The sequence below is a fragment of the Nipponia nippon genome, unplaced genomic scaffold (assembly GCF_047370975.1).
Source record: "Nipponia nippon isolate SJK-2023a ecotype South Korea unplaced genomic scaffold, ASM4737097v1 scaffold_2, whole genome shotgun sequence".
NCBI lineage: Eukaryota > Metazoa > Chordata > Aves > Pelecaniformes > Threskiornithidae > Nipponia > Nipponia nippon.
This window is the reverse complement of record NW_028262336.1, coordinates 120,108,130-120,135,511: the sequence shown is the minus strand read 5'-3', so window position 1 is coordinate 120,135,511 and position 27,382 is coordinate 120,108,130. Positions and strand designations below refer to the sequence as shown.

At 37.0% G+C, this 27,382-nt stretch overlaps 1 protein-coding gene across 2 annotated transcripts in view; it reads right to left on the bottom strand.

Annotated features, from left to right (window-relative positions):
* The window catches only part of SLC36A4 (solute carrier family 36 member 4), a 127,209-nt gene that overhangs the window by 49,316 nt on the left and 50,511 nt on the right, over positions 1-27,382 (bottom strand). For both annotated transcript variants that reach the window (XM_009470373.2, XM_087757147.1), the window contains exons 9-10: positions 25,910-26,079; positions 17,601-17,770 (exon numbers count right to left, since the gene is read on the bottom strand). In XM_009470373.2, the coding sequence (XP_009468648.2) occupies positions 17,601-17,770; positions 25,910-26,079 (340 nt within the window). The remainder of the gene's footprint in view (positions 1-17,600; positions 17,771-25,909; positions 26,080-27,382) is intronic.

Genomic DNA, 27,382 nt, shown 5'->3' with positions numbered 1-27,382 from the left:
AGATTATCTTAAACAAGAAGGATTGGAAAATGCCTCCTACACTCAGTCTATTTAGTTTACCAAAGAGTACACTAACTATAAATTAATTATAGCCTGCTTGCATTAACAGGTGGAACAAAAAATGTGGTAAGAAAGGATCCTTAAACCTAGCAGACAAAAGATAAGCAAGCATGGTAGCTAAAAGTTGAAACTTGATAAATGCAACACAGAAAAAGGAAAAGTTTTAAATACACAAACAAAACAACAAGGGTAGTAAGTCGCAAGATTCATCTTTATAATCAAGACTGATATGCCCGACACTTCAAGCATTTTTCTCCACTATGAAGCAGACACAACCAGAGTTACACTGGATGGCAGCTCCTTCTAGCAATTAAACAAACCTATAAAGAGAAAGAGCCATTTCTAAAACACTGACTCATGGAAAGGTGCCCGGTAAGACCCAAAGCACAAAGGGTTCTGGTCCCTTTTCTTCTACTGAAGAAATGTTAATGTTGCCAAGCAATTCACAGTTTCTCATAATACCACATCAGACTGTTGTACCCTCAGGAGGCAGGTTAATTTATCACTACTCCACAGTTTATTTCACACAGAGCTGAATAAGAATTAGATCTAAGATATCCAGCTCAATAGAGCCACAAAAATGAATTATTTTAGTTTTCAGTCATGATACTTTAACCTTTCCTTAACCTCAGCTAGCTGCCTTGCAATTTATTTCTAGCTCATTAAATATTATTTCAGATTGAATTTGTTAAAAAAAATATAAAAAATTACTTCACTGTACAGACAGGGCTTTAGTTTAAGCAATATATCTAAAATGCTTACCCTGTTTTCCCAGGAGTGACAAATCTAGAATATGTGCTTCTGCAATCAAAACTTATTCAGGTCTCTGAGCTGCATATTAACTCTACTGGATGCTTCCACAAAATATATAACTTTTAGATGGCAACCTTGAAACCAGATCAAAATTTTAAATCAAACTCCACATAAATTTAGAATGTATCCTTTCACATTTAACTGAATAGTAAATTCTTTTAGCCTAGTCTATACGTCTAAGCAACAGGTCTTAAAATTAAACTCTTACCATATTCTCAGCAATGAATTTTGCAGCAAGTATTTGCAATCATTTTGTCTCCACATTCCAGTAAGAGATATAGCCTGTAACTATCAAATAGGGATAATTAAAGGAAACATAAACCATATAATTGCAGCTCTCTTAGCCAAACCATTTAGACTTCAGAACTGGAATATTTTGTGTCAAGTTGATTACTTGTCACGTAATAATAATCGCTCATTCCATGCATTTATACTAATAATCCTCCGGCTTCTTGTCTGATATTACAGATGAATTATGTCAGACAATTAAAACAAAGCATAAAATAAAGGGAAATGCATACAAATAAAGATGAAAAAATAAAATAAATGCAGGAAAGTTACAAAACAAAAGGTTTCTGGATACTGGATAAATAGTGGATAAACACAGAACAAGAGATTGAGTAGCTTTTCCAACTAATAGCAAAAGTGGAGGCAGAGATCTGAAAGGTCAAGGATGATGCAATGAGCAAGATCATGGGGAGGTACCAGTAGAGTGAAAAAGCAGTAGTTCACAGAAATAGAGCTGAACTGTGCAGAAGAATAAAAATGTGGCATCTGATCTTAATCCAGCAAAGGCAGACAGATTTAGCAAAGGTTACAAAGGTAAAAGTGTGACAAAACATGAATTCTGCTAACCTAGAGCATGAGAAGCAACACTGGGAGCCAGGAAAGAAGGAATGAGAGCTGGCAGTGTGAGACCATGATACAAGAGAACTGGATTTATTCCTAACAAAGAGGGCAGTCAGACTTTTTGCCATATATCAAAAATCACGTCAATAGTAAACAAGGGACTGAAAGCTGCCAATGAGGGAACAAAAATCTGAATACCTACCACATTGCATATAGTATAGTATATATATGCTAGTTAAGCTATTGCAGAGCATGACTTTCATTCTGTGTATGGTTATATTATTTGTTATAATATGCATGTTTATATATATATATACACATATATTAAAAAAAAATTATCATAGGATGTAACTGTTAAAAATAGGTGTAGTAACTCCCAGCTGCATAAGATGCACTCCCACTAGAAGGACTGTCAACAGATTGTAGAGATTGAAGAGTAACCAAAAAGGTAATGACTACCTCCGTAGATTCAACCAGTGCTCCTGATCTGGCCCACTCACAAAAGTGTTAAAAAGGCAAAAAGATGCACAGAGATCCCACTCAGAAAGGCAGCCTCCAGTAAGCGGCCCAGATGCAATATTTCTGTTACAGAGGCACAAGATAAATCTGTTCAGACACCATGATTCAGAATACAGTATAATCAATCACATAAGTAAGACTTACCCAGAGAAAAAATTGTCCCCATCTACCCTCTCTCCCCCCTAGTAGGGAGGAGCCAGATTCTGAAGACAAATTTACCATGCAAGGGTCTTTGGATACAACAAGTTATTCAACCCTATGAAACATTTTCCCTTTTTAAGATGTTTTTGCCCAACTACAAGTTTCTCATTGATTTACTTGATATTGGAATTCAACCATTTCATGGGAATATTTGCACAGGAGGCAGTATTAGGACTTTTTGTTGTTGAGTCTAATAATATGGTGCAGCATGCTCACAGCAACTTTCAACAGGCTTCCTGAAAACAATGCATAGTCATTCCTCCTTAACTTGTAAGGTATGGGCTGAGTTTTCCGTACAGGAGATATATGCATGAGTAATCCAAAATGAAATATGCTATCTCAGTATTTTCCTGAAAGGAGATTCTACTAGTGTTGCTGCTCAACTTTCTCATGGATTTCTAACTTTTCCCCCCAAATTGCCTCCCTCAGTTTCTCTTCCACCTGTCCCCACTGCCCTCAGTGCCCTCACTGCCCCACTAGCCCAACAGGCTAGTTTACTACTTTACTAGTTGTCCAGACTTGAGCATTCAGCCTAAACATCTAACGCTGGACAGAACACACAATATTAAATTCTACCCATCTTCCCAGCATTGGAAATGCCTGGCTCTCCTACCCATACTTAAGACAAGTTTTATGAAAAATTTGTATTAATTCAATCATCATTCAGACCACCAGCCTCCTTTCAGAAGTGGCTGAAAAGTTTGAGGGTAGGCTAACTTTGAGCACAAGGTTGGACTAGATGACTTTCAAGGGTCCCTTCCAATCTTAAATCCTTCTATCATTTTGTGATTTTAAAAGCTGCTCGTGGGGGTACATTGATGGAGCAATTGTGTACACCTAATTCCTTCGGAAAGCTGACTTTGAACCAACTAGTCTGCAGTAGTGGAAATTATGTTTCAAATTAATCAGTCAATGTTTGTAGCTAAATCATCTTATTTGATTAGACACACTTACCTTGAAAACCTTTAACTGATTTTTATTTAACTGCTTCACAGAGTGAAGGCAATAAGCTAAACTATAAATAACTCATTAAACCTAGTGATTTTACAGGAAGAGATTGCTTACCATTTTTTCTGTCCTGGATTCTTCTTTACAATACAAAACAACCTTGGCATTTGGTACATCCTTCTACTTTTCCCTTTTTTTTATAAGCTACTAATACACCTGAACATACCACCTTGTACTGTAAGTAGAATGCAACTGGCAATGAGTCTCTTCATTATCTTGGCATATCATTCACATTTACAAGTTTACAAAATACTGGAGTTTAAGAAAAAAGAAGAAACTGTTTCTTTAACACTGCAAAAGCTGTTTAAGCTCTCAAAACTGAAACACAAGTATTTACAGAGCTAGATACAAAACTTTCTTTTACATTATCACAAATGTAATTTTACTGCAAATATCTTAACTGCTTGTTAAGTTCTACAAAATTATGAAACCAAACTAAATAAAAAATAAAAAAATAATCCAACAACCAGCTTTTAAGAACGTTCCTCCAAGAATGTTTCCTCTTCTATCCCCAGCACAGATGACTGTCCTTCTTTCTGGCATGTCAAAGAAATTACTAAACTGATACATAGGAAATGTATAGTTTCTAAAAGGCCACTACACAATTATACAAAAGAAACCAGCTGGAATCCACAAAATTCTTAAAAGATATTTTGAAATTAAATGTCTCCAAATTTCTTTCAAACATTCAGGTAGGTACTACCAACAAGTATTTAATGTAATCATGGTAATCACATATAACTTCTTATGTTTTCAGAGCATAGCAGAGAATATTTATACAAGTACACAAATTTATGCATTAACTGTATTGCAGTGGTCCAGTCATGCACGTGTGCACCATGCCACAGAAAGGACAGTAAACAGCTGGAATAATTCAAGAAAAAAAAAGGTATAGCACACCAATTCAACTCTCATTTCAAACAGGTATTGGATTATATGCAGTAAGTAACATTTATTTGATATGGAACTTTCAGCTGTAAGGAATCATTTTTCCTTAAAAACTATATATCCATACTGAATCAGGTGGAAGAAGTTCTTCAAATTCAGCTGCCTCATATTTCTATACATTCCTTGTCCCTGAAAGACTGTAATTTATGAATTACCTAGCCAGAGTCTGTTCCATACTGTTGAGTATGGAATGGACTAGTGGAAAGCAAGACAGAACTACTGCACAAACCATAACAAATTTCAGATCTGCATAATAAATTCGTGTACTCCACTTAACTGTGCTTAGACCAATTACATTATTGTTTCCATAGTAATAAGCTTCAAAGGAACTAAAACAGAGCATAAAAATGCCAACAAGCAATTAAAACTGAAATAACTGTTTGACACACATGGTATTCAAGATAATGAGAGGTCTTACTCAACAGTTGTACCAGTGGTCTTGGTAGTCCTGGATAATTGATTCTGAATGTCAAAGGTCTCACAATGTCCAAGAGCTATAGCCAAAATGGTAATTCGTGCAATTCTTTTACCTGCTTCATACCACACATTTATATAACATGCATTATAAGGTATCCTAGTACTTGCAAGAAGACAGAGGGCACCTCTGTCCTGAAAGCTAAGTTAATTTTTTGATTTGAACTGTAAAAGTCTCAGTTTGCCATCTTGCATTGACTGTCTTTATGAGCCATGCTCTGCATAAACAACTACACAGCCACGCTACTCGTCTTAACTGAAGTAATTTTTTTTCTGTAACTTTCCACTCATTACCTTTATAGAACTGGTCTGAAATTTGGTAAAGCACCAGGATGAAAATAAAAAAATCTTTGCTAAGAGAATTTTAAAATTGCCTTGCTCCCAAAGAACACAGAAATAGAATAAAACAATATGTGCTTTTTTAGTCTCTTATCCCAAACTGCTGCCTCCTCCCTTTTTTTCCTTTCTGTGCGACATAGTAACAGAACTCATCCCCTATGGTTAGCAATGGCATTATCTGCAATTACAGAACATGCTAGATAGCAACTTAAGCACGACAAACCACTTATGAGATTCAGCTAGAGCACAAAGCTCATGAAGGTTAAAAAAAAAAAAAAAAAAAAAAAAAGGGAAGATGAGTAAACATACACAGTTTTTTTCCTCGACCAGTCAGGACTGTGGTGAACAGAAGCCATCACACATCAATGCTGCTCTAATCTGAAAATTAGTCTACATCTTTCTTTGCCAGAAAACTGTCTTTAAACACCAGTTTTTAGCACAGTACAGTCATACTTCTCATGTCCTTTTCATTTAAGCCCTCTTACTAGAGTATCTCTGAAACACTGCCCCAAAAATCAGCCAAAATAGTACACAAATTAAGGCAGCTCAACCTTAATGCAGAATCAAAGCATCCAGGGCATCTTCTGTACTCAGTCATCTTGTCAAAACTCCCCTCTGAGAACATGGAGTACCAGTAGGTAGGACATTCAGCTGAAACACCGTGGAATATATAAAACTTCAAAAGTAGCCTGTTGCAATTTTCAAGCTTATAATTAAAAAGGGACTGCCTGATATTGTATGATTATCAGTTACGTATGTTTTGTTTTACCACAGAAACGCCTTCCTAATGAGTTATCAGTTTATAGGACAGCAACGCGATTCAGGAAGGAAGAACTACAGGCTAAATAACCCTACCAGAAAAGCCCATGTGAAATAAAAACATAATTTAACTTTGAAGAACGAGAGACAGAATTTTTATTTTGCTGTGTTACAGAACAGCTTTGATCAATGAGCAATTACTGCAAGTCAAAACGCAATATATTCCGTCACTTGCTGAACTGAAAAATACACAAAACAGTTAAACACAGAACATGGAGGTTTGTGCTGATCAGTGAATCCGATCTGCTCTTTTCTGCTTGAATGCCAGAGCCAGCATGAGGAAGAATATGGGATTACATCAATACAGGGTAGGACAAAGAACAGAGAGAAGAGTAGGATATCCTACATTTGTAAGCAGTAAGGTGTTAATTTGACTCATGTATCATAAAATCGTACTGTAAAGATATCCCTCTTCCTCCCTCCATCTCCTAAACTCTACAACACAGCTCTTCTGGCTGTTCCAGGACAAAGGTCTGGGGGCCACAGTGCAAGTCAGGTCTAGGAAAAATTCCAGGTTTAAAAAAAAAAAACAACAGAAAAAATAGAGAGAAAAAAAAAAAAGAAGTTTACAGGATGCAACAGGAAAGAACAAACTAATGAATCCTTGAACATGACTTTGAAAACATAAGGATTAAAAAGCAAATGAGATCGCTTGTGCTACAGCTCCCTTAGACTCTCTGTGACTGTAAATGTTGTTCATTATCACTGCATCTACACTGTGGGACCTTATCGAGTGAAAAAGTACAGATAAATATTCAATAATACTCAACTCAGATCAACCAAGTAAGCATTAGCATGGCATCCTATTACTTTTGGTATTTCCATTAACACAATATACCTTTTCAACTCTGTGTTGTTGCATATCAAAAGGGAGGAAGGAAGACATGCCAATCTCCTGAAAATAACGGGGAGATTTTTAACGATGTCAAGCACCATTATCTATTTCCTCTTAACTGGGCACTAGGAAAAGGGGGTATTTTTCCATCTGCCTCTTCCTTTACTTTCCCCTTAGGAATCTTTGAATCTTACAGAAATTTCATGTCTATGATCCACTGGATAGAGGCAAAATGCATAAGGAGTACATGCAAAAAATATCTGCTCCACTCAATAAGCATGACAGAAAACCACTGGCTCGTGTATGACATTTCAGAAGGCGCCCCATAAACGACCTTCTCTTCTAAGCCAGTTCATGCATAGAAATATAATGGGCCAAAATAACAGAGAGATACAAAGTCACGAACATATTGCAAACAAAGTTCACTTTCCATTAGCTAGAGAATATATATATATTTGTTATTTGGACAAAGAATTTTCATATCACCATTTCATTACATTGGTAAGCATACAGATGGAAAATATTAAGTGGAACAAAAAATAAAAGCAGGCTTGATTAGTTCTAAAATTATTGTTGGAAAGGGAAGATGGGATTGAATTGCAGGCAAATGAGCATGATATTCAGCATCGCTTCCCACTCTTCCTGAGAAGGATTCATCATGCAAAATGCTAGACATATTTCTCACCTACATTCCTTCAAATAGCCTGAAGAAGGAAACCAGCACTTCTTTGGCCCAGTTCAACTCATCCAGAAGTAAACATGTAAAACAGACCAGTCAAATTGTGCCCTTCCAAGCACCTGTTTCTCTCCCTTGCTTACAAGGAGTCTGGCTAGGTTGACCATCGCAGGTGCAGAGGTCCAGAAAACATACTTCTGCATGCTAACTAGATGACTCTTAACCCACATAGCACTTTGCAACTTATGCCGTGTGTCATCTAAAATCTTCAGAGCACGGACTGTCACATAAGTTTACACTGTAAATGGTATTATGAATCTTCAACTTGCACTTCACAATGTGTCGCTGTAGCGTACCTAACTAAAAATATTTTAAATTAGTGAGCACAATCTGGTAATTTTTATTGACTGTATTTGCTGAAGGCATGAGTTAGAAAGGAACATATAAACTGTTCAAAGAGAATATAATTGTCATCTTTTTCCTGGCTTCCTTTGCCCTAATAACATCAAAGCTACAAAAACATATACTAAGTCTTAGTTTTGACAATGCTTTTAAAACACTTTTCACCATGTACGGAGTGGTTTTGTTAATGCATTTAAAGAAGTTATGGCCTATGCATGAATCCTTATTGAGACCCAGATATAAAACACCCAGATATATAGATTATGTATTACAAAATATAATTTCAGTATTACACACTGGCATCTGAATTTGCTGCACTATTTCTATTACTATACTCCCTTTCATTGCAGTACTTGACTATCTGATAGTAAATACATGTATATGGCTCTGGAACCCTTCTGAATACTAAGTATTATATCCAGGAAGATCAACGGAGTTCTTCAAGTAACACAGAATGTCACAGCCTAAAACTAAATCCAAATCTCCCAAATAGCAGCAGGGTAACTGAGCACGTGTGTTACTCCTTCTCATCGAGTTTAGAAGTGTATCAAGAAATCTGCTGTGCTAGACTTTCCTTTAGGAGAAAAAAAAAAAAAAGTGAAACTTCCCATCTTTTTTCCAAAGGTTCAAGTTATAAATTTAGAGAACACCAGATTCATGAATGTTTTACAGCTAAACTGTCACTGAAAATTGGTAAGGTTGCTATTCAGGAGATACTGGATAGGGAATAAGCAGAAAGATAGCACCGTGGTATTGGATAGGAAAACTCCATGTGGGATTTTATAAATTAAAATTATATTGATATTGAAACCTGTCAGATGGAAACTGGTATAAACCACAGAGAATAAAGTTCACCTTATTTAAAAATTACACATCTACAAGATAAACTTGCACATGTCAAAGCATGGGACCACCCAGCTCTGCTTCCCTTGCGGTGGAACTGACTGAAGGACTGCTCAGCCCAGCATTGCCATTGCCACCCATCCGTCACCAGCTGACCCCAGGAGCCCAGCCAGTATCAACGCCTGGCCCAAAATCCATAAAGCTTTAGAGAAAAGGTAGCCTTATAATTAGAAATAAGAAAACCAGACAGCATTGAAATTCATATAAAAATGTCAAAAGCAAGCTGGAATAGATTAGATTTTAATTTATGGTTCCTTTTACAGGCTCCTTTGCAAAATTTAAAAAAAAAAAAAAAAAAAAGGCTCTGCTATAATCCAGTTTTCAATTAAAACACCATAATGCTTTTCCACAAGCATTCTTGCACAGTTGTAAAATACATATTTAATGCAAACACTAAACTGTGGCAAGTAATAAGGTCTGCTTACTAGGAAATAATTACTGCCCTGGAATAGGATCAACTATTTCAGAGTACATAAATGCACTGCTAAACTATTTGTTCTTAACTGTTTGGGGTTTTTTTAATAATAAAACAAATGTCTCGAAAAGAAAAAGCAAGCAAATTTTATGACAAAGACATTGCTGTTATTTTAAAATATTTTTAATTTTTCTTATTACCGATCTTCTAAAGTTTTCTATTTTTCACCTCAGTCACAAAGCACATACTTTTCTTCCTGTCCCATACCTACAAACACATTTTGGACAACAGCTGCACTTCAAAATCTGAATTTATTCAGAGAATCCTAATTAACACCTGATCCAAAGGAGGTCCAATCAACACAGCAGTAATTAAAAAAATAAAGAAAGCAGGACAGGTTTAAAGTTTTCAATAATTTACTTCACAACCTTAACTTTCTGTATAAGGTTTTAAAAACAATCATTTGCAGGTAATATCTTGTTTGGGTCCATATCAGAGTCGCTGTTAAAGAATATCTGATTTCGGCTGAAGCAAAAGGAAGAACTAAACCAACTGGCTTCGTAAGGCTTTGATGAATAATAACATTAGACCGTTCTGCTGGACCCTACAGTTACTTCTGGAGCAGTGCTAGTTTTAGAAAGAAAATCACCAACCCGTTATCTCATACAACTTATATTCACAAGTCAATGTCTCTAGAACAACCACCAGTAAGAAACACTTCTAGCACCATTCAAATAATCCGTAACATTTAACGATTAATCATAAGAGGCATGGCTTAGTGGTAGACTTGACAGTGCTAAGTTAACGGTTACACTTGATGATCTTAAAGGTCTTTTCCAACCTAAACGATTCTATGATTCTATGATAATCCATATGTTAAAATCATGTTAAAAAGTTTAATATTTGTACTGTGAGAAAGAACATTAGTTATTATACACATATAAAGTGATGCCTGCACCAAGGGCAATTCATAAGATGTGTCATAATTCATAATGGCACATCAAAAGAAAGAAATCAATCAGGATATAACCCTGATATTAAGAGATCCATTCTTCTTGCAGAGATACTCAAACAGGTTGGAAGAACCTGGATTTCACTTATCTATTTCTCATGCCTAAGCATATGCCTAAAAACCACACAATGATGCTTGTTCTCATCTCTCAACTGAAAACCACAGCACAGGATCTTCTACTAGGAAAGAAGAATTATGCTCATCAGCCACCCATATCCAAGAAAAAAAATATACAAACCCACATTGAAAAAAAAATTGAATTAATTAGTCAAATATTTCATTTTATTCCTTTGACAATTTATAAACAATTATTTTGCGTTAAAGCCCACTGCAAGGGGCCTGTTAACAGTCCGCACAAATATTCTAAATCCCATCTGGAATTATTTAAATCACAAAGTTAATTATTCATTTTATCTGTCATTAATATTACCCTTTAAAATGAACAAACTCATATTAAAAAAATTCTGTGTCTCACAACTGATACAGAAATGACTTCTATAAAAATGATTATCACTTAATCCTAAAAGCATGGTCTAAAATCTATATAGATATCAAAATTCCTTCATGTTACCTCTGCTGCAGCTACTCTAAGCGAGTATTTTATTGGCACAACGTCATTAAACAGTATAAGGTATCTGGTAAACATCATGTTATCTTGTGTCTAATTGTTCAGCATCAAGGCACAGTTAAAATAAGGAAATATTTATACAAGCATAACTGGTAAGTACAACTGAATAACGCATTTATTCTATTGGTAAAATTACACACTAAGCTCAGGCTAATTTTTTTTTAATGGAAAGCAGCTCACTAACAGCTCAGTTCATGCTCAGCTGGATCAGCCATTCAATTAAATTTGTTTCATTTCAAGCCAACAATCAAAACAGCTGACAATTCAACCAATATCTCCACATCCACATTCAAATGCAATATTTCTTAATTTTCATTTTAACAGAAGTACCGTGGCTGCAGGAATGCAGCCCTAAATTAAGCTATTTAAAAAAAAAATTTAAAAAAAAATCTATATTTCTTGTGTGGATGAAAGATACTATTAACTCTCAAATCCAGTTTTCTCCATTATATTTGCTGATGCTCTTCAGCAGCTTCTACCAATTCACAAAAAAAATGTTTTCACTACTGTCTTGAAACTAATAAATCAAACGCAACTTATTCTTTAAAAACTAGAGCACTGCTGAAATTGTTCTTTTCTATTTTATTCCGTTACTTCTTCATGGATTTGCTGCCACCATTCAGATTAAAACAATTTTCTCAATACTTTTTTTTTTTTTAATTCTTCCAACACCTCCAGCAAGCACAATTTCATTTTAGTGACCTTCTGGCAGAAGACACGAGTAAGCCTGTGCTAGACAGTAAGCGAGAAATTTACATTTATATTCTACTAGAAACTTATATTCTTGCCACATCCTAAATTTTTTTAACCACAATTTTCACTGAGAGCATCAATAGAAGTGAATATGTTTGATGCTATTTAGCATCAATATTGACTAATGCTTGGCAGTTGAAGCTGATGATCTCCAGATCTCCTCTCAATCTCCATGTGCTCAGCATACTTTGAAGCTGTTAACACAGGAGAATTAACTGTTTAGGCTCAACAAAACCTCTCCAAACTCTCCCCTTCCAGAACTACCATGATCTCAGTGCCACGTAAGGAGGGAAGAGTAAAAAGCTCTCATGATATAATGGTGGCTTATTTCAAGCAACGCACTAAACAGGACTCATTTGGGTAGAATGTTTTTTTCTTGTTCTCCCAGACAAACTGGTCCCTCAAAAGATAAAAGTAAAACTTATACTGTTCTACGTAAAGATATTAACAAAACTTTTAAAAATTCAGCCAGGATGGTCCAGTTCCTTCAGAAGCAAACTAAAAAGCTTCATACTCAAATGGTTAATCCCAATGTGTAGTAGCCACAACCCCATCACATAACAGGCTCAGCTAAGGGCTGAACCATGGGCACGGTGCCCAACCCGTATCCAAGCAGATGCAGCAAAGACAGATCCAAACTATTTTTGTGATGTGTTTTAAAGATATAAAATCAGGGTAAATACTTTCAACATTGTAAAAATTCCACACTGACAAATATTTCAAAGTACTGAAGTTATCCGACATTCAAATACCACAAACACTAAGTAAAATCTGTGAGAACAATAAATGAAAAGCATTTACACTTCAAATAAAAACGCATGTGCAACAGTAGCAGAACCTACTGAAACCACAGGGATGTGGTTGTGCTATCTGACCACGATCAGATAGATTTTCTGTCCTCTTACTTCTTTCAAGGAGTGTCTTTAACTAGTATGATGAGCTGAACGGACACTCCAAAGGACAAAGCTGGCAAGTTGTCAGGCAGAGGCTGCAACACTCGCAGCTGCTGGAGATCCTTAGGCACCTGCCTGGATGAACTTCCAGTGATGGAACTTGCAAGCATGACCTGAGGGCAGCTAGCGAGTATCCACACCACACTGCACCTCCATACCTGTTCTCAGTGCTTTCCAAATCCCATGGTGGCTCTCATCCCATTTCTTCTGTGTGTATCTGTTCCTAATTTCCAACTTTGCCCCCCACAGTGATGCTTAGCCTAGCTTTCAATCATATCGCTAGCCTAGCTAGCTACAAACTAGCTCCCACCCGCTTTCAACTACCAAACCCAGTCTCCAGCTCTAGTCTGGGCTTTCACCACAAGCCTAGCTCATCCCTCCAGTCAGTGCACAAGGTGCTCACCTGAGTTTGTAAAACAACCGTTCAGTGTAAGGGTTTATGAAGTATGGTGTGATTTTCCAACTTACTACACCATACATGGTGAAATCCAAGCCAAGATGAAGAGATGTACATCTCTTGCAAATGAAATGAAGTATTTCATGAAGTATTTCATGAAATGAAATATCAAGTGAAGCAGAAACGCCCCCTTTCCCTCCTTTTCTCAAAATTCAGAAGTATCTGACTTGTAGTTTTACCCATGCAATACTAAGATGCTACTTTAACACTAAACTAAATTGGAAGAAGGGAGAAAAAGCAGTAGGGAACAAGGTCTGTCAAGTCATTGCCACTCACTGGTTCCTTGTTCAAAAAGTATAAACAAGGGGCTATAAACAAAGGAAAAGCATGCTTTTGCCAGTCCAGCACTCTCCCAGCAAAAATACTCCTTAGTATTTGCTTTTATCTTCAATAATACCATGTCAGAGTCTTGAAAAAGCTGCTAAGAAATTTCAGACACCTACTGCGAACATTGCTCTTAAATCTATTTGCAACTTTCTTTCCAATATGGGAAAAAACAATCTTTTGAACAGCTTTAATTACCAATCCTGTCTAGAAAAAGAGTCCAGGTGATCTCACTGCTCCTTGGGAACTGCTCAGTGAGCAAAGACTGACCTACTCTGAGGGCGACAACCAGCCAGCCCAGCCCAGCCACGCACCTCCCCACGGCTGGGTACGCTTCCCCCTGCCCCGGGCTTGAAGGTTTGGCTCGGACCGGTGACATTAGGGGTCAAGTGTATTTTCCATAGCATGCTTCAGATAAAGTCTCTTTTGTGAAACAATAGCAGAGGAAACAGAACATGCAAATCTAAAAATACATAATATATATCTGATAATCCTCCTGCAATGCTAAGTGCCCAAAAGTAAGCAAGTAAATAATGCAAAACCATAAGCAAGGCATACAGGTTTTTGGATGCATGTTACATCTCCCGTCATTTGTCAAGTTCTTACTTAAAACAAACCTTACCAAACAAAACAAAAAAACCCACTCCAGGGTATGCTTTTTCCCAGCAAAGTTTCTGATATACTGCAACAATAAAACAATGACCTCATTGATTTTTATTTGAGAAATGCAAAAGCCCAAAAAATTAGTAATAACTGATTTTTCAAGTCTTCGCTTAATAAGCTAATGTGCTATTAGTAAAAGTTTCTCTTTTTACAGAATTATTTTCAAGCAGGCAGAGCCCCTTTAATCAGTGTATGACCTCTGAATGGTCCAGACATTACAACATATTCTGTCACTGATACCAAAACTCAATTTTCAAAACTCATTTTTAAAACTCAATTTAAAAGGTTTTGGGATTTTTCTTTCTAATAGAGAAACACTTTCCCAAATCATTTTAGGAACCATGGTCTGCACCTAGTGAAAGCGAAGCACTATTTAAATCAATTCTGGTTTATAACCAATGCTTCAGTGAAAACTGATAAACAGAAGTTGAGTGTAAGCATGGGAGCTTACACACACAATTGTTGGTGAAAAAGTATTATAGATACTGCATGCAGAGAGCGTAGAAACTACTTGAAAAAAAAAACAAAGTGACAACTAGGATAAACACATACCACACAACAGCCTGGCAAATATCAAACCTTTAAGAGCAAACTTCTAGCTTTACTTTCTGTGCCTTGCAGCAAACAATTTAATACTCTCAAATATCCCAGTAACACCTGTAACACTTCAGCAGATCCATTTTAGAGATTCGCATCACAGGTAAGTTTCAATGGTACAAACCAGGTCCAATTTTACTACACTTTTTTTTAAAAGAAATAAAGATATAGCATTCACTTTATATTGAATCACTTTAAAGTATTTATTACGCCTTCAGAAAAGAAAGACCATAAGCTCCTGTTTTATAATGAAAAAAACAGAAACTCAAAAAAAATCACACTGCACAATTGCATGAAAACAAAAAGAAGAAAGAATACATGTCAACACACCTCTGGGAAAAAGGGATCCACCACAATTCATGCTGGATTAGATTCTTCCTGTCCCAGTTCACCCAGCTGTAGTTAATTATACCCAATAGGCAACCGCTCCACTTTCAAGTCCCACTCACAAGGTACCCCCACCTCTGATTTGCTTCCATTTCTTTTTACCTTTCACAGACTCATCTTCCAGATTTTAAAGCTAATCTTCTTTTTTCTAATTCCTTTTCTTGGAGGGTGTTCCCCAGTTTTGCCTTCCTGGACTACCCAGTAATTACAAAGCTCAATAATAAAATCAAGGGAAAAAAAAAACAAACCTAGGGCTGAATATTATGGAGTCATTTATAATTTTCCAAAGTCAAACAGGCAAATGTGGTTTTAAACCTATTCAGCAGAGGCTCTTCTCAGACACACCTCTGAAAGCATCTTTTTCACCTATAAACTCCCAAAACCTTCAGCTGTAAACAACAGTTTGGATCTACAAGAATTTTAGCTTTTCAAATGTATTGTGGTATCGTTACCAGGGCAGGTTATAAGGGGCACATAAAGCACAACAGAAAATGAGTGGAAGTTGAGGGCCTCATGGCACCAAGATATGGTTAAGACTGGAGAGTTTACTCAGGTCCTGGAGAGTCACTGAAAAGCACTCTGGATCCTGAAGCATTTGGATCTAGATGTCTCTCAGGTATTACAAGAGCTATTCATCTATCCTCAATCTTAAAATCTTAACAGGTTTGCCATGCACCATGAACACCTGAAGCAGAACACAGGCTATATGATGCTTCAGAAGATCTGCACTTCATTATTCAAGACAGCTTTTCACATTGTTTTTTTTTTAATTTCACATAGCAGATGTATTTTCAGAGCAGCAAGTTACTAGATCAATGGTATTTCCCTCTGCTTACTGCAGTAATTAAATTGCACCAACATTAAACTCTTTATCACAACAGGCTTGACCTTAAGAAGGTCTCACTGGATGTTCCAAGTTCTCTTTGACAACTGATGATTATTAGCTGCCGCCCAGCACATTAGCCACCGGTCTGTACTCACCAAGAGACGAGAGCTCACAAAAGCTAAACTCTACTTTTTCATCAATATTTTCCCCCTAAAACCCAAGGTTTGGCATTTTTTGCTTGTTTGGTGGTTTTGATTTTCTTTAAGGTAAACAGCTCATTTCAGTACAAATGGCAGAGTCAAGAAGCCAGCTTCGTACTGGAAACAATTTTTATAACATCTTTGAGAAAAGCTTCCAATATTATTCAGCACTTCTGAACTTCTTCCTCAGTTCATTATCTTCAGGAATATCGATTCCTAGATGAGACCGTGCTCCCCATTCAGTGAGCACTGCTGATTCCTACTAGTGCCTAGGCTACCTAGACTCGCTGTAAGAAAGGCAGGGACACAGCAGGAAGGATGGGAACAGTAGAGGACAAGTGAGAAAAACAAAAGGAGTAACAGACATTGTATGCAGAGCTACAAAACTACTTTGGAGCATTATCCAAAGTTATTATTTTATCACCTGAAATAAGTGACCCCGCATGAACACTCTGACCAGGTGTCCTGGTTTCAGCTGGGATAGGAGTTAATTTTCGTCTTGGTAGCCGGTATGGGGCTGTGTTTTGGGTTTAGGATGAGAACAATGTCGATGATACACTGATGGCTCTTGCTAAGTAGTGCTAAGCTGTTGCTAAATAGGCGCTATGTGGCACTCACACTGGTCAAGGGCTTTGAAGCTGGGAGGGGGCACAGCCGGGGGGGGGGGGGGGGGCGGTGCTGACCCAGACTGGCCCAAGGGCTATTCCATACCATGCGACCATGCTCAGTATATAAGCTGGGGGAAGAAGGAAGAGGGTACATTGGGTGTGATGGCGTTTGTCTTCCCGAGTAACCGTTACGCGTGATGGAGCCCTGCTTTCCTGGGGATGGCTGAACGCCTGCCTGCCCATGGGAAGGAGTGAACGAATTCCTTGTTTTGCTTTGCTTGCGTGCACGGTTTTTGCTTTGCTTTGCTTATTTAACTGTTCTAATTTATTTTACTTCAATTATTAAACTGTTCTTATCTCAACCCACGAGTTTTCTTACTTTTACCCTTCTGATTCTCTCCCCCGTCCCACTGGTGGGGAGTGAGCAAGCGGCTGCGTGGTGCTTAGTTGCTGGCTGGGGTTAAACCACGACACCAGGCATCCATGTTTGCCAGTGCTATTGTATGGACACAGAGCAGCACACCTTAGGGTTAATCCGCAGACTGACAAAACAGAAAAAGGGTTTCTCCACAAGCATTATGTACTGCAGATCGCATAGAGAAATGCTGACATGAAAACAGCAATGCGTGTCTATTACTTAAAACTTTTATTCTAAGAAAATATTTTCAAGCTGGCAGCTCTAATTAGAGTATTATTGGCAAAAGATATGGTTGTCAAATAATTGGTCACACCTACTAAAAAAGTGTGGTTAAAATACAAATACAACATTAAATTCACTTGTTCATGAAAATCAAAACATACTGAATCACTGAAACAAAATGTCAGGTTTGCTAGCCTCTGGAAAAAATAAATAACAGAACATGTATTTAAATAAGCAGGCCCCAACAACACGTAATAGCAAGCTTTTTTATGATGTTCTGCACATACTTACAGGTTGAGCAGACCAATAGTGCTCTCACCACAAGCTCACAGAGTAACTTCCACTTCTGCTCCACTTTGGAGGTGACAGCTGGAATGAGGATCTCCGCAGGGACGTAGTACTGAATCGAATAGGTCACAAAAATCCCAAAGGAGTACAGAATTTTTACAGACTGATACAACCTGTTCAAAACATTTACACATGTTAATGTAAGTTGCAAACTCTTTGTTAAAAAAATTAGCTTGATTTTTTTTTTTCTTTTAAAGAATTTTCTATCATGTGACATTTGAGAATTCATTAATGGCTAAGCAAGCAGACCCCCGTATTTCTAATTAGATCCAGATTCTCTACCTCGTATGTAAATTCAGAGTATTTAACAAGCTTTACAGACTATTAAAATATAACCTGTTCAGTACCGGCTTTTTTTCTTCACTTTAAGGTTTACAAAAATCCCCACAGTTGTTAAGTTTTTAACTAAAAAGATGGGTAACGCGACTACATTTTTTTTCCCTAAGACTATTTTTGGCTAACAATGGTGGCTTTTTTCTAAAACTGTACATCAAAAAACACATGGCAGATATAACAACTCCCTCCAAACAGAAGGAAGATGTGGACAGAAAGATTATTTGGCTTTTCAGAGCAATAGGTTCAAATTTTGCTTCCGACACGTGCAATGCCAGCGTCTTTCTACTTACTCTGAGAACTCCCTGCACATTAGACAACATAACTAAATCAGCACTAGGTCAGCCTCCATGAAACTAAAAATCAGCTCAAATCGCACAAAGCTGTATTTATAGCTTCCAAGACGCCAAACCTAGGAGTGTTCAGTGACTGTGTCCCAGCTCTGCAGTGGGGGAAAATAAAAAGAAATCCAGTGCTACCGCACGCTCTCCAGCATCCCGGTCTCGCTGCAAACTGCAGTTCTGTGCCTACAGGCTTGCTTTGAGCCAGACTGTGATTGCAGAGTCCTTAAGCAGTAGGCTGAGGGCCACGATGACAGAAAGCAGCCACTATTCATTTCAAGAGATAAGCCAAGACACAGTCAGTGATCAACATTATACTAATTATTATACTAACACAATTTTCTATACTCATAAAAGCCATATTACATGTATAGGATTTCATCCCTCTCTTGCCAAATTATATCTTTAACAGAGAAGCTGCAATAAAGGGCAAAAGAATACAACAGAAGTATTTTAATATGTGGGAAACCAAAAATTCAAGCAATCATGTTTGTTTTCCGTAATGAAGATCGAAACTGATCATGCATCATCATTTTGACAGTCAGTCTTTACTATCAGGTAATGACTGATCAAACACAAAATGGAGTACCGGGTTCTTAACACAATAAAAAAAACCTTAGTAACATAAACACTAACAGAAAAATAAAAATCTCTTTGAAGATGAATAGCTGTAATTGTGATCTAAGCAATGAAGTCTCCATTTAAGAGCAGTGTGGTGATTTTGTGTGAGAAAATCCTACAGAAGTCATTTTTTTCCAGACAGCCTTGATGCCCTTCCTGCGTATCAATTATTGCTTCCGAAACTATATGCACTCAGGAAGGCCACAGTTCCAGTTTTCAGAGCCAAACTAGTCATTCTGTTATAGAGAACCAAATGTGACACAGATTATGTTCTATTCTGTTTTAATACCTTGCTATGAAGTTCTCCAACAGAATAAAAAGAGGTGCAAAAATTAGTAATAGTTACAGTGATGATGATCATGATCAACTGAAGAAGTGCAAAAAGATACAATGTGTTAGGCACTATCATGAGTGGTCTGATGCTCAAAGTATCATTATGGCCACATGGCACTAAGGCTATATATACATTCCCAGTAAACAAAAAGATAATGTTATCTGCTTGCAACAGTTATAACTGCCTATGAAACTGCAGAAGGTAAGCACACTGCCAAAATATGTACCCCAAAAAACCCACAAAAAATCAATATCGTGCAATCATAAATCAATAAACTTCAAGAAGAGCAGGTTATACAGCAGCAGTTATTTGGGAAAAGAAAATTCCAAATTCACATCAAATATAATCTGCACATTGATAAACCTTTCACAGTGGAAGTAAACATTGGCCATTTTAAAGACCAAAGCCAATATCTTCCAGATTTCTGCATATTCACAAAGCGTTCCTAAAAAGACTTTTCACATTAGGAAGAGGACATGTCAGGAAATTCATTAAAACTGGAAGGTGTACCTTCAAGGCTAGAAAATATCCATAACCAAATTTGCTTGCTGTCCACACCCTCATCAAAAGCACTAAGTACAACACCACTAAGTTATTGCGCCATGTCAAAAAGGAGTAACACGTAACCAAAGTTCAGTGTAGGGTTCTGTCAGATACGAGGTGATGGAAGCGTAATGGCCCTGATATTTAAAGTCAGTAATGATGGGAAAAAACACTGTTTTGTACCAGAATTTCACAGGGTTTATAGCAACACAAGGTCGTACCAAGTTCTACAGCTCCAAATTGTGCCAACCTTATGCCAGTGCTGGACTGGCAGGGTACATTACTAAAAAAAGGCAACTGGGAAAAGAAGGTACACTCCTCTAGAAGAGGGTTCATTTTGATGCAGCAATGTCTTTCCTAACATACAGGACTAGAGTTGCTGTTAATACACAAACATTTTAGGGATCAAGATTTTTTTTTTTTTAAAGAGACTGTGTATTTTGTTGAAAAACTACTTTAGGATGGCTTTAAATTCTGTGCCAGACAAAGACAAGCTGCTGCCTTGTATCACTCCAAGAATTCACTTACATAAAAAGCAAAATTATCTCTACACAGACTGGTAAAAGGCACAAGCTACATTTTAGAAAGAGGGAAGAATTTCTGTTCTCATTAATCTCTTTCCATTCTCATGTCATTCCACCCTGCATGTCATCAAGGTATAGATAAAAATGTTCAGGAAGTGCAACATAGCGGACAGTTTCTTTATAAGCAATATAAAGCTCAGATACATTTAACTTCTTTTTGCCTAAATTCGTTCAAAATACTCTTTCCTATTCCAAATATATTAAGTGTCTTCAGACCATCCAGCTTTAATCTTTATGTATTTTTTTTCAGATCTGTGCTGAACCAGAAAACCCTATCCTGTGAGTAAAGGAAAAGATTATTAGTATTTATCAGAAGAAAAGCCTCATATCAAAAGTGAAGACAAAAAAAGGAAAAAAATTCACATCTACCCTCATATAAACTTTATCTCAGTAAGAAATATAATAAAAGCAGCTGTGAGGCTTGGGTATAAAATAAGGAAAATATTTTTTTAAAAAAGCCTGAATGGCTTGGCAGCCTAACTTCAATATAATTTTGCATGGACTTGTGCATCTTGCTTCCTTAAGTTTGTTGGAAAATAACCCATATATTGGCACTGTCTTGCCAAATATTAGGTAACAAATTCCATTTTTTTTTTCCAAGATAGTTAAGGTTTTTTAGATATCATGCTCGTGCTCTTATCTCACTTATCTTAATGCAGTGAAATCCGTTGCTATATGGTTGTAGCATTATTGTTTTTCCTTCATCATCTGTCTGAAGGTTTTCCTACATCTCCAGCTTTTTGTAAACAAAATGTCTGCAGATCTACTCCAAGAGAAGGTCTCAGAGAAATTAGTTTGAGAACTTCTGTTAAGTTCTCAAAAAACTAGAGTAAATCTTCCAAAAAAACCTAGAGTGTGGACACTTTTACCAGTGTAACTTGTGGCTGAATGAACAAGTGACAAAGAATTATCCATGCCACCAACAGTTTTAAATTTAGATGCATTTTTAATCCATGCTGCATAAACTACAAGCATTTGTCACAAGTCTGCTTACAGACAACTGATAGAAGTTACGAGTCTCTTGGTATGATTTTGTTTCTAAGAATGCAAATAAGAACATCATCAAAGCCTTTGGGTAAAATTTTGGTTCATTTGCCATGGGGTCTTGTGGGTTCACAAATGAAAGACAAAATATTTTTCGTAAACAACCTTTGATAACAGAAGATGATGCTGAGCAGACCAAAGCACTGCATGCTTTTTTGCTTCAGTCCTCAAAAAGAGGTTCGACTGCAACCAGAAAGCAAAGGCAACTTGCAACAGTAAGAAAAGAAAAAACAGAGGCAAGAGTAGGGAAAGAACAAATTGGACCTTTGTCTCTGTATCTCTCAAAGCCTGGCAGGGGTCCTTCAAAGTGTATTTGTATCCATACAGCTCAGCTCTTTCCCACCACAACATGATGCCGCCGTCATCCTTCCTTCAACATTTCGAAGGAAGCGTTGAACACACAGTCAGTAATGGTTTTGGTACACTGGAGTGGTTTTGAGCCGAGGAATACAGCTGATGAACTTGAGCAGACCTTTCAGCCCGGTCTTACGTGCTTCTCGTCTCACAACGGCAAGCCAGTTCATCAGTTTTCAATTTTTGATGATACCAAAAGACTGCTAACAAAAAACCAGCTTTTTTATTAACTGAACAAATATACAGAAGGAATTAAAAGTGTATATATGGGGAAAAAAGAAAAATACACTTTGACTAAAAATACATTTTGACTAACAGGTCCTAAATTATTTATATCAAAGGTTTGACCATCACTGTACACAACTCAATAAAGCCCCAAGGGACAGAAAAACTATTACATCACTTTACATGGTGACATAATGGTGTAGCTAGTTTAGAAGTCACTGCTTTTGTGACATACTTCTTTTTGATTGCTGAACAGCTTTAAGAAATTTAGAGGAAAAAACAGAGTCGCTTTTCTATCAGCTCTGCATCACTATCCTTATTCCAGAAGTTTAGATGGATTTTAGCTGGTTAACAAAAAGTGACCAGCTACCCACAATTTGCTTGTAACCCTCAGGCTTCAGATCACCCCAAAACTTTACAAAAATATTTTTAAAAGATATTAAAAAACAGGATAGAAAACTTTAAATACACAGTAGTTCAAAGTAAGCATCCCCATTATACTATTTTTTTAGCTCTACAAGGATTCAAACTTTTCAAATTAGGAAACAATTTTTATATTACTAAACTAATTTTACTAGTAATTTAATATTATAGTCTGGCGGCTCCTTAGCCTACCTTTTAAAAAAATTCTAAATCATTCATATGTGCTAAAAGAAGTTAACAAAAGTCTGCCTCTCCTCAATTCTAAATTTTAGATTTTGTTATACCTCTTTTAAGAGGAAAAAATTGGAAACTAGTGTAACAAAACTTGCATATCAATACACCTAGATCCAATAGGGCATTAATTATGCTAAACTTCCGCTTGAACTAGTACCGTGTAACGTCTTGTTAAATTTTAATATGCTTTGATATTTGTATGGTAGTTAACCTTTGGGATTCACAGTAAGGGAATTGTTGCACAAAGACTGTCACTTATATCTTAATGAAGAACAGATAGTGGAAAGAACCTTCAGCCTCAAGAAGATGAGACCCCAGCCAAGGACAAAGAAGAAATTTTCTATAAGGGTGGTGAGACACGGGGACAGGTTGTCCACAGAAGCTGTGGATGCCCCATCACTAGAAGCGTTCAAGGTCAGGCTGAGTGGGCCTTTGAGCTACCTGATCTAGTGAAAGATGTCCCTGCCCATGGCAAGGGGGTTTGGAATAGATGATCTTTAAAGGTCCTCTCCAACCCAAACCATTCCATGATTCTCTCCTCAGTCAGCAACGAACCCAGTAAAAAGATTCATGTCACTAGGTACTCTGCATACTTCTGAAGATATGAAAAACAATTACTAAGATATTCCAAACAGCTAAATATAACTGCATGTATAAAAAGAAAAATTATTTAATGCAGTAAAATAGAATTCTTTGATTCCAGAAAGAAGTTGTTGCTAAAGATCAGCAAAAACAAGCTGAAAACTAGTCTCTTTTCATAAAGTCAATTTTCAACGTATTCTAATCAATATATTATGCTGAGTGACAATTGGTACTCCAAAACACAATCTAAACTAGAACTGCAACTAGTCTCTTCTCCAAAAGCTCCAATCTAGCAGAATGTTTTTGAAATTAAATTAATTTAATTAAATTAATTTTGAAATTAAACTTAAGGACTTAACTGGTCTAGGGCCTGTGTATGCCTTCTGGTCAATTCATCTGGAAGAACATCAAAACAAAACTCAGAATTTTAATTTTCTTTATCAAGAAAGGCTTATTTTTAAGATAGGGACTGTCCAGCTGGAATTAAACACATAAGCCAAGTCTCACTGCTTAGCTGCATTCCAGGCTCTTTTGCATGACCGGTTTATTACAAAAACTCATCTGCTCCTTGCGTTTCTCTAGTTCAATCCAGCCACTTACTGGCTTTTTATGTGAGGACCAAAGAACAAAATATTGTCATATGGTTCACTGGAAATCTGTTTTGCTAGCGCAGTTAATTGCACACATTTGCTCAACAGTACTGTATCAGGTGGACCCACAGTACTGCACAGCAATAGCATCGTACATCACAACCCACAGGCATATCACTGAGCTGCCTCTCCTTCTAATTTTGTTTGGTGCTCTGGGATACTCTGCAGGGTAAGAAGAAAACAGACGACTTTATTATCTCTACGTATGTGCCCTGAGCAATGCTGAGGTTATTAAACTTATAAGGCCAATTCTCCACCTTATAGAACACCAGTTTCCATCTCCTTTATTATCTCTTTCTTTGCATTAGGTCTGTACAGCCATCAGGATAAATACCATCTTATCATCACATCTGCACTGTAGCCAAGAGCTATTTGAAAACTCATATTTGAACAGCCCTGTTAGACAGCAGGACTGCAGAATAAAACAGAATATTACAGCAGAATAAAGTCCGTCGTGTTGCTTGCATGAGCACAATAAAAAGCAACAGAGTGAGCAACCTTACCTCATTCCACATTCTTCTCCCTCCTTTTTTAAGAGCACTTCTCTTAAGGCACAAATAAACCCAGAGCTACCATTTAAAACAAGCTTTTCACTAATCATATCAACAACGAGCAATATCATGTAACATTACAAATAGAAATATATTCCCTTTCAGATGCATCATATAGACAGAACGAATACAGTAAAGACTTCTGTTTGAAGACTTCTGTTTTTTTAATGTATATGTACATCCAATGGAAGGACACAATTAAATGTATATCATGAGCAATATGCCCCAAAAAACAGAACCACAGGAAAAAATAGGAAAAAAAAACACACAAAAAAAACCAGAAAACAGGCAAAAAAACTAAGGCCCAAATCTTCATTTTTACAATAGCAGTACAAAACCAAAACAAGCAAAAAAGCAACAAGAGAGACATGAAAATTCTAGCAACAAAAAAACCATTCATCCTTCAAGACACATTTTATTATCATTTAATGTATTTATCATTGGAATCAGTCAGGCAATTAAACAAAACTTTTAAAGAATATTAAAAACGCATAGCTCACACTGACTCCAAGGAACGAAAATGGAAAAAGAGAGTGAAAAAGTAACACTTGAAAAGCAGGTTTTCTTTCACATAATTTGAGTTTTCACTACTTCAATATGCTACCATAACAGACATCAAACAACAAGTAGATGCAAGCATGTAACAGGTAAGACCAGATGATCAGAATGAAAACATTAAAATACTTTTCAGCTGTTACACTTGTGCCCTGCTGATATAGCTAATTTTAGGCTCATCAGATATAAAGGTACTAAAAAAATTAGGAGTTATATTTAAATAAATAGTTACGGTATATATCCACCCATAGATAGATACAGAACTAACAATGCACTAGATGAAACAGTCTTCAGCGTTTCTTCAGCACGTGGCATGTGGAGCTCTCGTAGCATTAGAAAAAGAGCTAAATAAAAATTATAGTATCCCTGAGACACTGGCAAGCATAAGCTTAATTTTCCTGATAGGAAGCCATTATTATGCATTATTCATGGACTTGCATCTGAACTACAAATCTATGCAGCTTTGACGTCTTCTATTCCAGTTTTTTACCTGCTAAACTCAATGACTCCACTAAAAAAGGCCACTATATTACTAGGATAGCGAAGGTAAAACTAGCTGGTTTCAGAACTGCAATATAGCTGGTTGCAAACTGCATATTCCCTCCTTCAATACACCTGGAACTAGCTCCTGCTAGAGACAGAATACTTTACTACAAAGATCATTGATCTGTTTCCATATGCAATTCCTTTTAGTACGCAAGAAATTGCTGGCTAGGATCATAGCTCAACTGCAGAAGGCACAGAGACAGTATATACAGTATACTTTTAAAAGACCTTGAGCACCTATCAGCTATAAGCATGACAGCACTGAGGCATGGAACAACCTTCCAACATTTCTGCCTTCTAGATTACTGGTTTTAAGTCACATATGCACTTACCATATATCTTGTGGCAGGTTTAAAGTTATGCTGCCTTTGATTTCATCCCCAAAGCGCAGATACCCTAGAGTGGCTAACGAGATATACAAGGTCATAACTATTCCCATGCCAATATTCAGCGCCTGAGGGAAACGTGTGGTGTCCTTCATTCTGTTTTCCAGTGGGAGTACCTGGAAATAGAGGGAGAATCAATTACACTTTATGTCCTCACAGTAAGACTACTTTTCTGCCCGCTTTCAAGCCAATTTCTGAAATTTAGGTGATGTTACTAATAAAGATTACTCTACAATAATGTTTTACAGCCTGGAAAATCACAATCTTTTATGCACCCAATAGAAATGTTCCGTTACTGTAAAGCACCTCTCTTGGTTGGAAAACAGCATCATTTTGGAAATACAAAGCAATATTTAGAGGTTAGAAAAACTGACAAGAGAGAACTTCTGGTGCCCAGATGAAAATACACAGGCAATATGAGCAACACAATTTTTTATTTTTTTTTAACTGAACTGTTCAGAGTCCAAGGGTAATTCTCCTATTTTTATTAGGTATGTCTGCCCCGTCAGCCTCCCTCACAAACAAACCTACCACACACACGGCTGACACACAAGCTCGTGCTCAGTCCCAGCTCTCCCCGGACAGGAAGCCTGAGTCCACGACTACCAGAACACGGACCCATGCTCTTTTTCATTTTTCTGACAGAGATAGGGCCAGGCAGACTAAGCACCACTTTTCCTAAATGTAGTGTAGGTGCTTTGAGCCTGAAATACAGCCAAGCGAGCTTGCTGGACTTGCCACCACTTCCAAGTGAAGATACAGGCATTACAACCATTACTGCATGCAGTTTGCTGGAGAGACTCCCTTTTACATGTACCACATAGTGTATAGAAAAATATACTTATTAAGTTTTCAGCCACCAACACAAAATTTCCAGGCAAGGCAGGAAATCCAAGTAACAAGCTCACATGCCGCTCTTCCCATCTTGAATTTCATCAGCGTAACAGATCCTTTTATGTCTTCATTAAGACACAAACTGAAGGTACGTGGATGCTCCTGGACAAGCATACTTTCCCCATGTCATTCAGAAGAACTGTACACTCATCTCAGATACTCAATATGAGATATAGTTCAAGATTAAAACTCCTAATTTTGTGTGCCTACATATAAGTAAAATGTCTAAGCTTCTGTAATGAAGACCAAAGAGCTGGTCAATATAGTCAGTGGAATAAAGATCTCAGTTCAGCTTATCTTTCAGTAGACGTGCAGGTTATATTGATTAACAGTATGACACTGTAATTAAACAAGCTTGTCATCTCTGGGCAACACTTATGTCAAATCTTTTACAGGGCTGCCCTGTAAAAGCTACTGTCCATCATACAAAATTGCTTTTTAAATGACTGAATATTTACTGGTTTCAATTTAACCAATGTAAGTTATGAAAAAAGCAGATTTCATCCACTAATTAACAAATAAATT